Raw genomic sequence first — 14,402 nt, 5'->3', positions numbered from 1 at the left:
AACTCTCTCCTTGGGAAAGTGAGTATTGTTCTCTCTGATGATCAATTCTGAGTTGTCATGTAGAATGACGACATGAAAATATACAAAAAGAAAAGGAGTACTTGTGGCACCTTAGAGACTAACCAATTTATTTGAGCATAAGCTTTCGTGAGCTACAGCTCACTTCCTCAGATGCATATCGTGGAAACTGCAGCAGGCTTTATATATACACAGAGAATATGAAACAATACCTCCTCCCACCCCACTGTCCTGCTGGTAATGGCTTATCTAAAGTGATCATCAGGTGGGCCATTTCCAGCACAAATCCAGGTTTTCTCACCCTCCACCCCCCACACAAATTCACTCTCCTGCTGGTGATAGCCCATCCAAAGTGACAACTCTTTACACAATGTGCATGACAATCAAGTTGGGCTATTTCCTGCACATTGCATATTGACTTACCATTATGCAAGGTAGCCTGTTTCCTCTTGTTTTTTCCTCCCCCCCTCCCCCCCCAGATGTTCTGGTTTAACTTGGATTTTAACTTGAAGAGTGGTCAGTTTGGATGAGCTATTACCAGCAGGAGAGTGAGTTTGTGTGTGTATGGGGGTGGGGGGGATGTGAGAAAACCTGGATTTGTGCAGGAAATAGCCCAACTTGATTGTCATGCACATTGTGTAAAGAGTTGTCACTTTGGATGGGCTATCACCAGCAGGAGAGTGAATTTGTGGGGGGGGGTGGAGGGTGAGAAAACCTGGATTTGTGCTGGAAATGGCCCACCTGATGATCACTTTAGATAAGCTATTACCAGCAGGACAGTGGGGTGGGAATAGATATTGTTTCATATTCTCTGTGTATATATAAAGCCTGCTGCAGTTTCCACGATATGCATCTGAGGAAGTGAGCTGTAGCTCACGAAAGCTTATGCTCAAATAAATTGGTTAGTCTCTAAGGTGCCACAAGTACTCCTTTTCTTTTTGCGAATACAGACTAACACGGCTGTTACTCTGAAACATGAAAATATACAGAAGCAACAGAGTTTAAAGAAAGAAAAGGAGGACTTGTGGTACCTTAGAGACTAACCAATTTATTTGAGCATAAGCTTTCATGAGCTACAGCTCACTTCATCGGATGCATTCAGTGGAAAATACAGTGGGGAGATTTATATACATAGAGAACATGAAACAATGGGTGTTACCATACACACTGTAACCAGAGGGATCACTTAAGGTGAGCTATTACCAGCAAGGGGGGGGGGGGAACCTTTCATAGTGATAATCAAGGTGGGCTATTTCCAGCAGTTGACAAGAACGTCTGAGGAACAGTGGGGGGTGGGGGATAAACATGGGGAAGTAGTTTTACTTTGTGTAAAGACCCATCCACTCCCAGTCTCTATTCAAGCTTAAGTTAATTGTATCTAGTTTCCAAATTAATTCCAATTCAGCAGTCTCTCGCTGGAGTCTGTTTTTGAAGTTTTTTTTATTGAAGAATTGCCACTTTTAGGTCTGTAAACAAGTGACCAGAGAGACTGAAGTGTTCTCCGACTGGTTTTTGAATGTTATAATTCTTGACGTCTTGATTTGTGTCCATTTATTCTTTTACGTAGAGACTGTCCAGTTTGACCAATGTATGTAAAAGAATAAATGGACACAAACCAGTTGGAGAACGCTTCAATCTCTCTGGTCACTCAATTACAGACCTAAAAGTGGCAATTCTTCAATAAAAAAACTTCAAAAACAGACTCCAACGAGAGACTGCTGAATTGGAATTAATTTGCAAACTGGATACGATTAGGCTTGAATAGAGACTGGGAGTGGATGGGTCATTACACAAAGTAAAACTACTTCCCCATGTTTATCCCCCACCCCCCACTGATCCTCAGACGTTCTTGTCAACTGCTGGAAATGGCCCACCTTGATTATCACTACAAAATGTCCTCCCCCGCCCTCCTGCTGGTAATAGAGCACCTTAAGTGATCCCTCTGGTTACAGTGTATATGGTAACACCCATTGTTTCATGTTCTCTATGTATATAAATCTCCCCACTGTATTTTCCACTGAATGCATCCGATGAAGTGAGCTGTAGCTCATGAAAGCTCATGCTCAAATAAATTGGTTAGTCTCTAAGGTGCCACAAGTACTCCTGTTCTTTTTGCGAATACAGACTAACACGGCTGCTACTCTGAAACCAGAGTTTAAAGAGTTTCTAGAAATCAAGTGAGTGGAAGATTTCATCATCTGAGCAGCAGGCCCTCACATTTCAGATGAGACCAAAAAAACAGGGCCTGCTGCTGCTATTCGTGGGCAGTTTCATTTACCCTGTTGAACCTAACTTATGTCATGAAGTCCAGATAACATGGCGATGGATAGATAAAATAAATCAATAGTTTGACATAAAACTCAACCCACGAGTCCACAGAAACCTTCATGTAACTGCAAAGAAGGTGTCATGCCAAAGAAATAAAATTTCAGAACTTTGACCTCAAATTTTGAGCCCCAAAGGACTACCCAACCCCAAGTATAGATAGATATGGGCTACTTTAGGCCAATGCAGTATGCTGCTGCACTTCCCCAGGCCCTGACCACACATACATTCAGGTATTTAATTTCAAACACATGTGGCTCCACTGAAGTCAACAAGAGTACTCATGCACTTAGCTTTAAGCACATGAGTAAGTATTTGCAGGATGTGAGCCTATGCCATGATCCCTTGTTTCCAGATTGACAGGTACACTGTTTAACAGGGACTGGAGTCCCTGCACTAGTTTGTTAGCTGGCTGAAAAGGAAATGTGAACAAGCTGCAAAAGGAGCCAGAGGGAGAATGGGAAAGCAAAAATCAAGTCTATGGGAGTGTGAGGAACTGCAGAGTACCATCCAACAGCAAAAATCCTCTGATAGCTCACTTTCAAGGTGCTGAATGTCTGAACTGGCTTTTGCCGCTGTATCAACAAAAACGAGTTAATACGTTACAGAGATAACCAGACACTGACAATGAACACGAGCAGAAAGGACAAAGTTCTCCCTAAGACTTTGCTACACACACTTTTTTAAAAAGCAAGTGAGCTCAGTGCTAGTGAAAGGTTCTGATCTGAAAGCCCAGCAGAATTAAATCTTCTGGTTAGTCGCAGAATTGGCATAGGACCAGCAGCAGCAGTTCATGCTCCCCCCGCACAGACTAATAATCCTGCCCCAGAGGGAACACTTCTAGGGCGAGTTCATTCTTTTAATCTAGTCAGCTCTTGGTCTCTCTCTGCAGATTGACCAAAAGTGGATCCAGGTAGCATCTGATGAGGTGTTATTTTTTGTTACAATACTAGATCTGCGCCTGCCAATTGCAACGGCATCTTTCAACAGTGACGCTCCCCAAGCTGCTATAGACAGCGTTTACGAAATACACTGGCTTAGGGTATGCAGCCATATCTCCCTCTGGTGACTGGGCTAGTTGAGGGTACAAGCTTGCTCCTTACTGACAGCTCAAGGGAGTCATTCTTTTAGCTCAAGTGATAGGAGCTTGTGTTTCTTTTGCTGGAGATTCCCAGATGATGATTCCTACTGATGACTGAAGTGTGTGTATGTGATGAGCTGTGGCTTCACATAACTAATGACATTAGGAATGGAAAACTAGTGAAGAAGTGAAAGACAAAATGCAAAAGGACATTAAGGACAAAGTTCTCCAGACTGAGCACTGGGTGTTGACCAACCACCTCCCAGCACACATTCTGCTCAGGATACAATTCATAACTTTTGAGGACCTGCTTCTGAAGAATGGGGTTTCTTACCAGGCCGTATGAAGACATTTTCCACAGACAACATCGCAGCTATGGGAAGCAACAGATCTTCGCAGTCAAGAGAAGCTGCCTTTATGACAGCACAGGTCAGGTTTGGAGGGAGAGGAAATTGCACCAAAAACTCTCCCAGTCTTGTCACGCGGCCTCTCCTTATTGGGAGGAAAAGATTCAAACATCAGATTGAACAGACTCAATCTGTAAGGCCAGAACATAGGTACAAGACCCAAGTAGCCAGGACATCTCCAACAGAGCCTTCATTGGCTCTTATACAAACACACACTCCCCAGAGGCGCAGAAGAGACAGAGGCCTAGCAAATCCAGACAGCAGATGATCCTCTAGCCTAAGCTCTCCCACAGCTTGCCCACGTCCTGTCCCATCTGCACTGTCAGTGGGGGTTTTGAGTGCAGGATTAGTGTGAAGAATTCTTAGAAGCCTAGGATAAGATGTGTGTGCGCTACTCTCTTAAGTATCATATAGGCCCCATTACTGTTATGTCTGGGTATCTCACACACTTTAGCATATTTAGCCTCACAACAGCCCTGTGAGGTGTTATTTTCCCCATTTTACAGGTGGGGAAATAAAGCACAGAAAGACTAAGTGACTTGCCCAACGTCACACAGGAAAATCTGGAACAGAGCAAGGAACTGAATCCAGGTCTCCTGAGTCCCAGGTTAGTGCCCCAACCAGTGGCCCATCCTTCCTCTTGGATCAGAACATTCTTTTCAGACTGAAAAATATTTAAGTTCATGCGCAAACTAATATATGTGCTCTACTGCTGAGGAAAGTAATCTACTTTATGTTGCAACTCGTTAACAGTACAAAATTAAGTCACAAAAACTTTTTGTAAGTACTAAGGTTGAAAAGGTAAAAAGTTTGTTTTTGCCCTTTTTACCTGTCAATAGCATCACACTGGTAAAGTTGCTTAAGAGCCTCTAAAATATGCCTCTCTTCAGGGCGGTCCAAATAGGGGAACCTACAAACAGAAAGGCTGGATAAATTCCACAGCTTGGGCTCAAGGTAGTTGGTTAAAGCTATAAGTGTTTTATATATTACAATACTCCTGGAATCCTTCAATACAGGTCAACAACCAAGGGGAAACTGTGTGTGCACGTGTATATATAATAGTTACACATTTCTCTTTAATGAAGGAAATAGCTTCCATATCCCAAAAGAGCTCTGTCTGCACACACAAATATATCTATATTTACACACACACCCTGCACATGGGACCTTCACGTCAATTATTCCACCAGGGTCAAGTTTTAGGCATACAAACCTCAACAACGTTCCTTTAAAACACTAACAAAGATTACTGCTATTTCAGGAGCTAGTTTTGGCAGATCCCCAAAGAGATCTAAAGCCTAAGACACAGCCTAACACTGGAGATTTTTAGGAGAACGACAGAAGAGTTGATGTTGTGGAATTGTCCCATTTGCCCTGATACCTAACTGTGTTCTTGGTACCAACATGACATAGCGTGCCAACCCCCTCTAATACGCATTGCCAAGACTCAGGAGGGAGATTACAATTGCCTCCACCATGGGTTACCTTATGACATCATGTACAGCAAGGCACTTCAAGGTCAAGATCACAGATGTAAGACTAGTTCTCTTTATCTCTGGGATCATGTGATTAGGCATACACTTATCCCAGAATTCCTTGCTGTACACCCTGTAGCATTTTCCAGGTGATGTCCTGCCAGCTCTGCCAGCTCGTTGCATTGCTTCACTCCTCCAAAAATAAGCAAAGAAAAATAATGCTGTGCATGTCAAAGTAGCCAAGCACCCTATAATTATGATCAACGATAGCAATTTGTGTGTCTCTGGATGAAGGATTTAATATATTGTACAGGAACCCTGCTATACAAAATGTAACAGCATGAAGAAGTGATATTGGGCAAAACTTCCTGAACTTCTTTCAATTAGTTGTGCTCAGTACCGGAAAGATGATGTGTAAATCATTTTCAGATTACAGATAATACATGGTGAGTTCTTCCTCACTGTTCATTAAAATTAATGTACCATGCTCTACTAAAATGTTTTATTTACTATCCCTGATGTTTTCTAAATATTGACCTGACAGAGCTGCAAATTAAAGCTAAATGTGCTGCAGTGTCTCCAAGATCTCTCTGCTCTTCTTTATATTGGGAAAATTGGCAGTCACACAGTACATTCAGAGCAACTTTCAAAGGCAATCTGAGGACTTTTCTCAAACCAGAAAGTAAACTACCTTTCTTCTAACTTACTTTGAAATGGGAACCACCTCCAGTATGTCCAAGCCAACCCTGGGGTTATGATTTAACTGCTTCACAAATCCACTATCAACTACATACCTAAAAAAAATTAAAAATATCTTAAGATACAGGAAAAAGGACCTAGATCAGGCAGTGGCTTAGGTTCCTTATCCTTAGTCAATTAGTAACATGTCAGATGGAACACAGTTGGTCTGTAAATGTGGAAGAAGATAGTTTCACTCTGCTGGCCAATTACTGAACTACAATGGGATGAACCTTGAGGAAATCCTTCATATAGGGCTTGTCTACACAGATATTACACTGATTTAGTTTCAGAGTAGCAGCCGTGTTAGTCTGTATCCGCAAAAAGAACAGGAGTATTCGTGGCACCTTAGAGACTAACAAATTTATTAGAACATAAGCTTTCGTGATTTAGTGGAATCAAAGTACTGGGTTTGGTTTCAAAATAAGATAAACTGATATTAAGAACTCTTTAAGCCTATTTAAGAGTGCCAGAGCAAAAGCGATGCATTAATTTATTAAACTGATTAAGAAACATTTCTGGTCTACATAAAGAGAAGAGTCACCTTACTGCAAAAGGGCATGTAATTACTCAGCAGGATCAGAACAACAGAAACAGGAAGGGGAGAACTGGATGAGGTTTTTCCAATTCTAATGCAACTTTGAGTCAGACCCTTGGTTACAGCTTTTACCAAGGACAGGAAATAGATACCTGATTCCATCAACTGTCAGAGAAGTTGCAGCAACGTTTGTGGATACAACACATTTTCTAATGCCTGGAGGAGGTGGCAAAAATATTCTTCTCTGCTGATCTAAAGAGAAAGAGTCCATCAATTAATCCTTTACGTCAGGATGCACAAAAGTCAAATTCCTACTCTAGAAAAGGACAAGATTACCCACTAAAGACAGAAAATTAATGGAGGTCCTTGGGTTAAAACTAAAAGTGAGCCAGGAGATGAATTTCAAAACAAGAACTGCTTTACAATAGTCTTTAATATACTTGTCGGGAACAACATCACCTCTTCCCTGTTGTTCCTTAAGAAAGTCTCTAGCTTAAGTGCTTTTAAGTGCAGCCCTTTTGAATAGCTCTTGTGCAAGAGAAATACAGACGTAGCGAACCAAGCAAAATGCCAGCTCAAAAAATGGAATGTTTAAGAAGGATTTAAAGCATGTTAAGAAACAACCTGCGGTCTAAGAAACCAAAGCAACTGGAGATCAATAGAATAAGTTTCCCATCAAAATTAGTTAAAACCTTAACATACTTACTGTAGGTTAAGAGAAGATGGATTTTTTGGGTAACACCACATTTCCCTCGGTCTTATTTTGAAAGTCTCCTAAGGCACAGATGAGAATTGGGCATCTAACTTTCCTCTGTGCCTTTCAAAATCCCCCCCTAAAGTCATATGTTTATACTTAGATTGCAAGCTCTTTGGGGCATGGCCCATCTTTTTGTTGTGTGTTTATATATTGCCACGTTCGGGGGGAGGGGGGGTCCTAGGCACTAGCACAATAATAAAATAATGATGGCTTTCAAGCACTATCCTGGTACCTTTGGTGTTGTAAAAATAAATAACTCCTCTCTCATTCAACCCTCAGCAAATCTTTTTGGGAGGGAACAAGGTCTGCACCCTCCCCACATGTCTTCAACCAATATACTCCCTACAAAGGTTTCCAGGCTCTAAAATTGCTGACCTATTCTTCTCATGTATATTTATTCTGCCTTTCAGCATTCTACACATTGCACCCACACAATTAAATACCACATTCAAGATCATCTGAAGTGAAAACACACCTGTTTTTATAAGGGTCATGAAGCCTGCGTTTCTAAACCCTTCAAAATTAGGCAGTGACACCGCAGACTGACTTCGTTCAGTAATTTACACCTTCTATATAGGTGTAACACCACATTCTTTGTATCTTCTCTTGTATGTATAATCCTATTGCCACGTATCTTATTGGCAATACTTTTATCTTTTTTTTTTTTTTTTTTAAAAAGGTAACTGTTGATTAAGATTAATTGGAGCAACACAACGGAGCAATTATGTCAAATCCCTTTTGTAACAGCTACCAAACATATTTTAATTGAAAATGGGTATCATATCTCCCCATAACAGACATTATCCACAAATTGAATGTGAAGCTTTTGAAACTATACTTTATTTTAAAAGCAAACCCTGGACTGAAAAGGAGAAAGACTTCCTGGCACTCAACACCCCCATTAGCCAGTTAAAGAGCAGAGTTAATGAGCTTTAACAATAATAATTCCATCCATTCCTTAGGTGGAAGGACAGTAGCTACAACAAGTATGACGGCAAGTATGACGATCCACTCATAGCTAGGGAATCCTCAGGCTTCTCGTTACGACACAAGAATTTTCCTTGATAGAAGCAGAAGAATGCAACAGCTTTACAAGAAAAGTTATGTGCGTTTTCAGTACAGGAAAGACAACATGTCATTATGAAAAGGTATTGACAGGATCTGACTATTTAATGGATTTTTGCCAACTGCCTTTATGAACCAGCACACAATACAATTCTTTTTTGTTACAGAAAATAATACCTTTTCCTATTGAGGCTGCAACGGGAATTTCAGAGAGGCAGAACGTCATCATCAGTGCTGAAGTTTGGCCAGGACATCAAAGCCAGCAAATTCTTGTGAACACCACTATGACATTTTTAATAACCACAAGTAGTCAGAACTTTGGGGTCTGGTACAAACTGAAAGACTGAACTTCCAGCAACATGGCATTCACTTTTTCCATGCTAGGACGGTCACTCAGGACTGATCTGGAGAGAAGGGCACTGCCTTCTAAGCCAACACTGCCACTTCCAGCAGCATATGGATTTTAATTCATGGTTCCCGAGCAAGAATTGACTTGGCCAGATTATGATTAGCTTGTGACAATACTGCTTTATTAATCTCTCAAACAGGTAAGCAAATATCTGGGTTGTTTCCATTCAAAATAAAAGTATTTGTCCACGATGTCCCATATAACCATTAACTGCAGCTAAAATCTGCATGAACTAAACATAACATTATGTTTAATTCAGTAAGCCTTACCTGTTGGCATTGACCCATACAATGGTAAGATAAGCAAACCTTCAACAGAACCATCTTGCACATCATAGCGGTAATCAATAGATTCCGCTTTTTGGAAAAGTAAGTCGCATGTTCTTTCTATCTCAGATTGTCCTAAAGCAAAATACAGAAGCACTTAAAATATAAACTATTTAGTGAGGACTTTACCTTGTTAGTTTGCAACAACTCTACACAATCTAGTCTTTTATACATACTATGGAGATGTCAGTACAACTGCGAGGGTAAAGGAAAATTAACTGGTCACTTGCAGTCTTTTCAAACTGGGATTTATGCTTAGGGTTTCTGTGCAACAGTGATGGTTTTGACATGTATTTTGTATCAGGTTTTATTAACTATTTCAGCAACCTGAATTATAAATTAACTGAGTTTTTGCCAGGAGGATTATTTAAGGAGCTTCTCTCTTCCAGAAGACAGCAGGGAAAACTTATACTGTACAAATATACAATGCATTGCTTCATTCTTCTACATGAACATAGAAAAACCAATCTGGAGTTTATCTTCTCTCCCATATTCGAAAGAGTTGATCAACTTGATTATTTTGTTTGTTTAAAGCCCCCTATGAAATCAGGGCGAGGTTCTGGTGTGCAAGGAATGTAAGAACAGGTCCACAGAAGAAAAGTGACACACCAGTCATTTTCTTTCCTCTTTTCAAATCCCATAAAACAAGATTTCATACTCCTGCTTCCTAGTGAGGCAAGCTGTGTAACTTTCTGTATAGAATCTCTCTTTTCCAAAGGGCAGAAGAGTGGATATATAACTAGATGTGGTTTATTTTCAACTTTTTGGCTTAGTCTTTATTATCTAATAACACCTCTCTCAAGGGACTATATCCTGCCCTGGTAGGGGGCTGGACTCTGATCTTGTTGTTCTGTACTTCTGTAACCACTAGTGACTACTGCCATCACACAATCCAAATCCTGAAAGACTGGATTTATAAAGGAATAGGGAGGTAGTTAGGGCATCTTTCTTCTGACCATTAGGATAGGACAGAAACATCAGGACTAGAGGCAATGTTAGAGGTATATAATAACCACAGTTGGAAAAGCTATCCAAACAGCTTTAGGATAGGATTTTTGGAAGTGCCTAAGTGACTTAGAAACAAAGTTCTTTTATCTTTCAATGGGACTTGTGGTCCTAAGCCTTTCGAAAATCCCACTCACAATCTTTAAAATCATTACATGTTTGCCACAGCCACTTTCTCTATATTTGCCTTCCGTGCCCTAGCTCAGTTGTGTATTGCTGCAGTGATGCATCTAGACACAGCTCTAATGCCCCCAGTGCCCACTGTTCTAGAATGATCTGGGCATTCAGCAGTAAAACAATTCTTTCTGTTGGCAAGGCCACTATTTGGCACAGGATAGAGTTTTTCCAGTAAAAAGGAATTCTCACCAGTCAGAAAAACCAAGATGTCTCCCGCTGACTCATTCAAGTGGATATCCAGGGTCACTTTTACAGCCTGAAACAAGCACCACTGACAGAATTATCTGCTGGAATTAGAGCTTTTCTCATCACTGGTTGTAACTGACAGTGTAAATCAATTCCCTCCTCCCACTTTCCACCACAAAAACTAGGAAGCTTGAGAAACCAGTCTTGCATGAAGTGTTTAATTCTTCATGCAGAGATGAGCTCCAATGCTCTTTAAGAGCTCATCATCATACAGCTAACAGAGAGAACATGGCAAACAGGCAAAGGAAAATAAGCAATACCTCTGTAACATAAGCAGAGCTTTCTGCATCCTTTGGGCCAAGCAGGCTGCAGAATATCTCCTTGATGGGATAATTCCTTCCTGGAATGTCCACCACTGTGCAGCCTCCAAAGAACTCTGAGAGCTTGTCTACCTCCAGGGTGGCTGACATCACCACCACCTTCAAGGCTTTCCTTCTCTTGGGAGGCTTCTTTTGTTGGAATAGTTTCTTCAGCAAGCCAAATAAAATGTCCTGAAAGAAAGAGTCACCTTACCTTCACAAGTCAACTCTTTGGAATACAAATGCCCACTGAAATACATGGGGAGGGGTTGATTTTATCCCAGAGCTACTGGTAAATGGGACAAAATTAAGCAATGTGCTTTGGGGGCACAAGTGCTTTAAAAGGTTTTTTCCTTCTTGTAAATATTCTGGTTGCTCTCTAAAGCTTAGCAACAAAATGCTTAGTAGGCTTAAAGAAACCCAAGTTTTTTTCCACAGCTCTGTAACAGCAAGCTGAATCAACACAGCTAAAATACCTTGCTTCTCATTCCTAATTCTCCCCTCAGTTGCAAAAAGACAACTGTTTTTAAAGCAGTGCCAACACTTTTTGTTAGTAGTTCCCCCACAGGAAAATGGCACTTCCTTGTGTTTGTGCTGCACTCAGAGGTGGTCTCTTTCCTCAGTTATTATGCATTAAATAAAAAAATGCCAAAAACTGAAGTAGGGAGAGGTGTGGGAAAAAATCAGATCCACAGGCTAACTGTCAGAAGAGTGCAACCCTCTCCCCCTCACACTCCCATCTCAGGAGAGACTTGTAAAGTGTAAATGTGCTTTGGTTTAATCCCTTTGATTTAATGCCAAAGTTTAATAGAATACTGGGACTTACAGTGACAGAACATAGTTATATTTTTTGCAACATTGATAACCGCAGCTGTATCAATGAAAATATGCTTGTAACAGGATTAAAGAAAAATGTCAAAACCGTGTGTGCTACAAACTACGCTGGGTAGTAGCCAATCTCATGGTTTCACCTAGCATGTTTGTTTAAAAAAAAATTCCCATCCACTTTGTGCAGTGGAACCTTGCTAGTAACTTTCATGCTGGAAAAACTGACAGCTTGACTGCTGTTTTTGAACAGAACAGCTAACAGTGCCAGGAAGAGTGTTGACGGGACTTTAAACTGTCAGATGTTGCAAATTCAGTAAATAAGAAGCCAGCTCATGCTGTAGTGAAGTCATAAGAATACACCAGAAGTAGAGAAGACCATTGGTTTCAGAGAAGAGCCTCACTCCCAGCCAGAAGGCCTTGGGGATTGTCCAACAGCCAAAGGAAGGAATAAGTAGATTACAACAGTGGAGACAGTCACCCAAACTCAATAGGCAAACACAGAAGCCCTACAACCTCCCATATACGAACTGTAAACCTCAATGCATTCAAAGAGAAGAAAAAAAACAGCCTATGCTACATGGACCTTCTCTATCTGGATGGTGCAGATAAGGGGGACAACACGTTTAATTATTAGAAGAGTGGGCAAAGGAGTCAGGACCCCTGGGTTCTAGTCTAACTTCTGACAACAATTCACTGTACGAGATTCTAGATAAATCACTTAACTATTCTATGACTCAGTTAAAAGCTTTCAATTACTTCTGTAAAATGATGGTAAGTCACACAGGAAGGTCAGGAGGTTTAGTTAGCACGTAAAGCACTTTGAGATCCTTAAAATGAAAGATGCTATCAAGGGGCAGAGGACCAGCTTTTTAGTCTCTTATAACTGAACTAAACAGAATTAACTCCTCCAGGAACTAAGGACCATCACAACTCTCACCACTTTCCATTCTGAGGTGTGTTTCTTTGACCTGGCCTTCTCTCACAAATACATAGCAACATGTACTTTCATAAAAAAAAGCCAGCCGACCAAAACAAGACACTCCACTGCAAACACTTCTCCCCTTGGAGAAGGAATGGGAGAACAAATTAATGACAGATGTTAGTCACATCACTTCACACACTAAGGGGATGAGTGCAGCATAAGAACCTATAGAGAACAGATCTGCAAGTTTCTTTTTAGTTATACTGAATGACGTGTGTCAAATAAAGAAAAACTCACTGTGCTTAAGCTCCGCTCATGGGCTTCATCCAGTATAATGACGCTGTATTTGGTAAGATGGAGGTCTGCCAGTATCTGTCTCAGTAAGCAGCCATCAGTCATATACTTGATTGCAGTACCCTGAATAGTTTAACCATCCATTCAGTTATTGCCCTGGATATGGATTTCATTACATACAGTCACATATCAGGAGCGACTACAGACTGAAGTTGATGATTTAGACTTTTCAAGGTTAGTGAGAGACTTTACATGCTATAATTAACGTACTAAGCCATAGCCACAAAAGACACTTGCTATGTTTTCTGAAATACTTAAGAAATGTTTTAAATACTGGACTGTATTTGTAATGTGCTACATTTCTAATCTGTGCTGTCCTTTTCTTCTTTTCTAAATTGAGTGATCTCATCATCACCTCCTAATGACAATCCAATAACTGTGATTTTGTAATTAGAATTAAGTATTCACCTACCCCACGCACATTCAGACTGTTTAAAAACAACCTTCTCAATGAGAATTTGTGGGTTCTGTGGCTATCCTTCAGTTGTAATATGCTATGAAATCATGAACAGCATCTAAAATCGATTTGAGCCATATTTCAGACTGCTAAGGTTGCATCTCCACCACAGATACAGATGCACATACAGAATGCAATTAAAACAGACATCCTGGATGGCAGAAAGCAATTTTAGATTTAAACTAACCCACAAAACAGATCATGATGAGCGTCCAAACTTTGTACAAGCACCTTTATGTAAATGTGCACGTAGCTCAAGGACAACCTAACTGAAAGGTATTGACACATAGCTCTATTTTACATATTGACAACTTGCCATGAACTCAAGGGCTGCACCTGATTTGTATTAAATGGAACCACTTGCAGTCACCTCTTTTAAAATGGAGATGTGCCTCACAGAGACTATATAGGGCCCAGAATGCAATGATTTATCTTGCTCCATTAAGAGAGATTATTTATTAATGTTATTTTAAAAAAATAATCTTCAACTCGTACCTCAGAGGTGCAGTCATCAAAGCGAACCTGATATCCCACTATGCTTCCCAGTGAAGAGTTCATCTCCTCAGCCACTCTCTGAGCCACAGACATGGTAGCTACTCGGCGTGGCTGAGTCACACCAATCACTCCATGCTTTAGAAAGCCTACAAAAGGCAAAGAAATTGCTTCATCAAAGAATTACCTTCGTGGTAGGTTAACTGTTGCTAATATATTTTTAAAGTCTTCACTGACTGATTTCACTGATTAGTATCTCCCTCACCTCTCACTCACCAGTGAAGTTCAACACACATCATCTTTGGTCAAAGATTTTTAAAATATTTTCCCTGATCTATTTTGCTAACAATTTTTGGAGAGGAGAGTGACTAGCATTTGTGGACCTCCTGGAAAAAGGAGAGCAAGAAACAAGAAAATTACTTAAATTTTAAAGAGTATATTAAGAGTATCATCTAACTGAAGGGTTTTAGACTTCACCAACAG

General features: G+C 40.5%; 1 protein-coding gene across 9 annotated transcripts in view; it reads right to left on the bottom strand.

The window, feature by feature from the left end:
* The window catches only part of DHX40 (DEAH-box helicase 40), a 58,607-nt gene that overhangs the window by 8,626 nt on the left and 35,579 nt on the right, over positions 1 to 14,402 (bottom strand). For 5 of the 9 annotated variants that reach the window (XR_014714384.1, XR_014714385.1, XM_084650920.1 and 2 more), the window contains 10 exons: positions 13,923 to 14,068; positions 12,914 to 13,033; positions 10,828 to 11,058; positions 10,511 to 10,577; positions 9,083 to 9,214; positions 6,735 to 6,834; positions 6,014 to 6,100; positions 5,317 to 5,499; positions 4,661 to 4,741; positions 3,759 to 3,916 (listed from right to left, as the gene is read on the bottom strand). Coding sequence is in view for 7 of the 9 variants with exons in the window: in XM_084650920.1 (XP_084507046.1) it covers positions 3,759 to 3,916; positions 4,661 to 4,741; positions 5,317 to 5,499; positions 6,014 to 6,100; positions 6,735 to 6,834; positions 9,083 to 9,214; positions 10,511 to 10,577; positions 10,828 to 11,058; positions 12,914 to 13,033; positions 13,923 to 14,068 (1,305 nt within the window). In the remaining 2 variants the exon portion in view is untranslated. Of the gene's footprint in view, positions 1 to 3,758; positions 3,917 to 4,660; positions 4,742 to 5,316; positions 5,500 to 6,013; positions 6,101 to 6,734; positions 6,835 to 9,082; positions 9,215 to 10,510; positions 10,578 to 10,827; positions 11,059 to 12,913; positions 13,067 to 13,922; positions 14,069 to 14,184; positions 14,306 to 14,402 lie in introns of those variants that run through there. The other 4 variants (XM_084650922.1, XM_084650923.1, XM_084650924.1 and 1 more) reach the window with 4 other exon arrangements.

This window comes from Lepidochelys olivacea (genome assembly GCF_965140295.1).
Source record: "Lepidochelys olivacea isolate rLepOli2 genome assembly, chromosome: 17".
Taxonomy (NCBI): domain Eukaryota; kingdom Metazoa; phylum Chordata; order Testudines; family Cheloniidae; genus Lepidochelys; species Lepidochelys olivacea.
The sequence above is the reverse complement of the archived record's forward strand: the minus strand, read 5'-3'. Positions and strand labels throughout refer to the sequence as shown.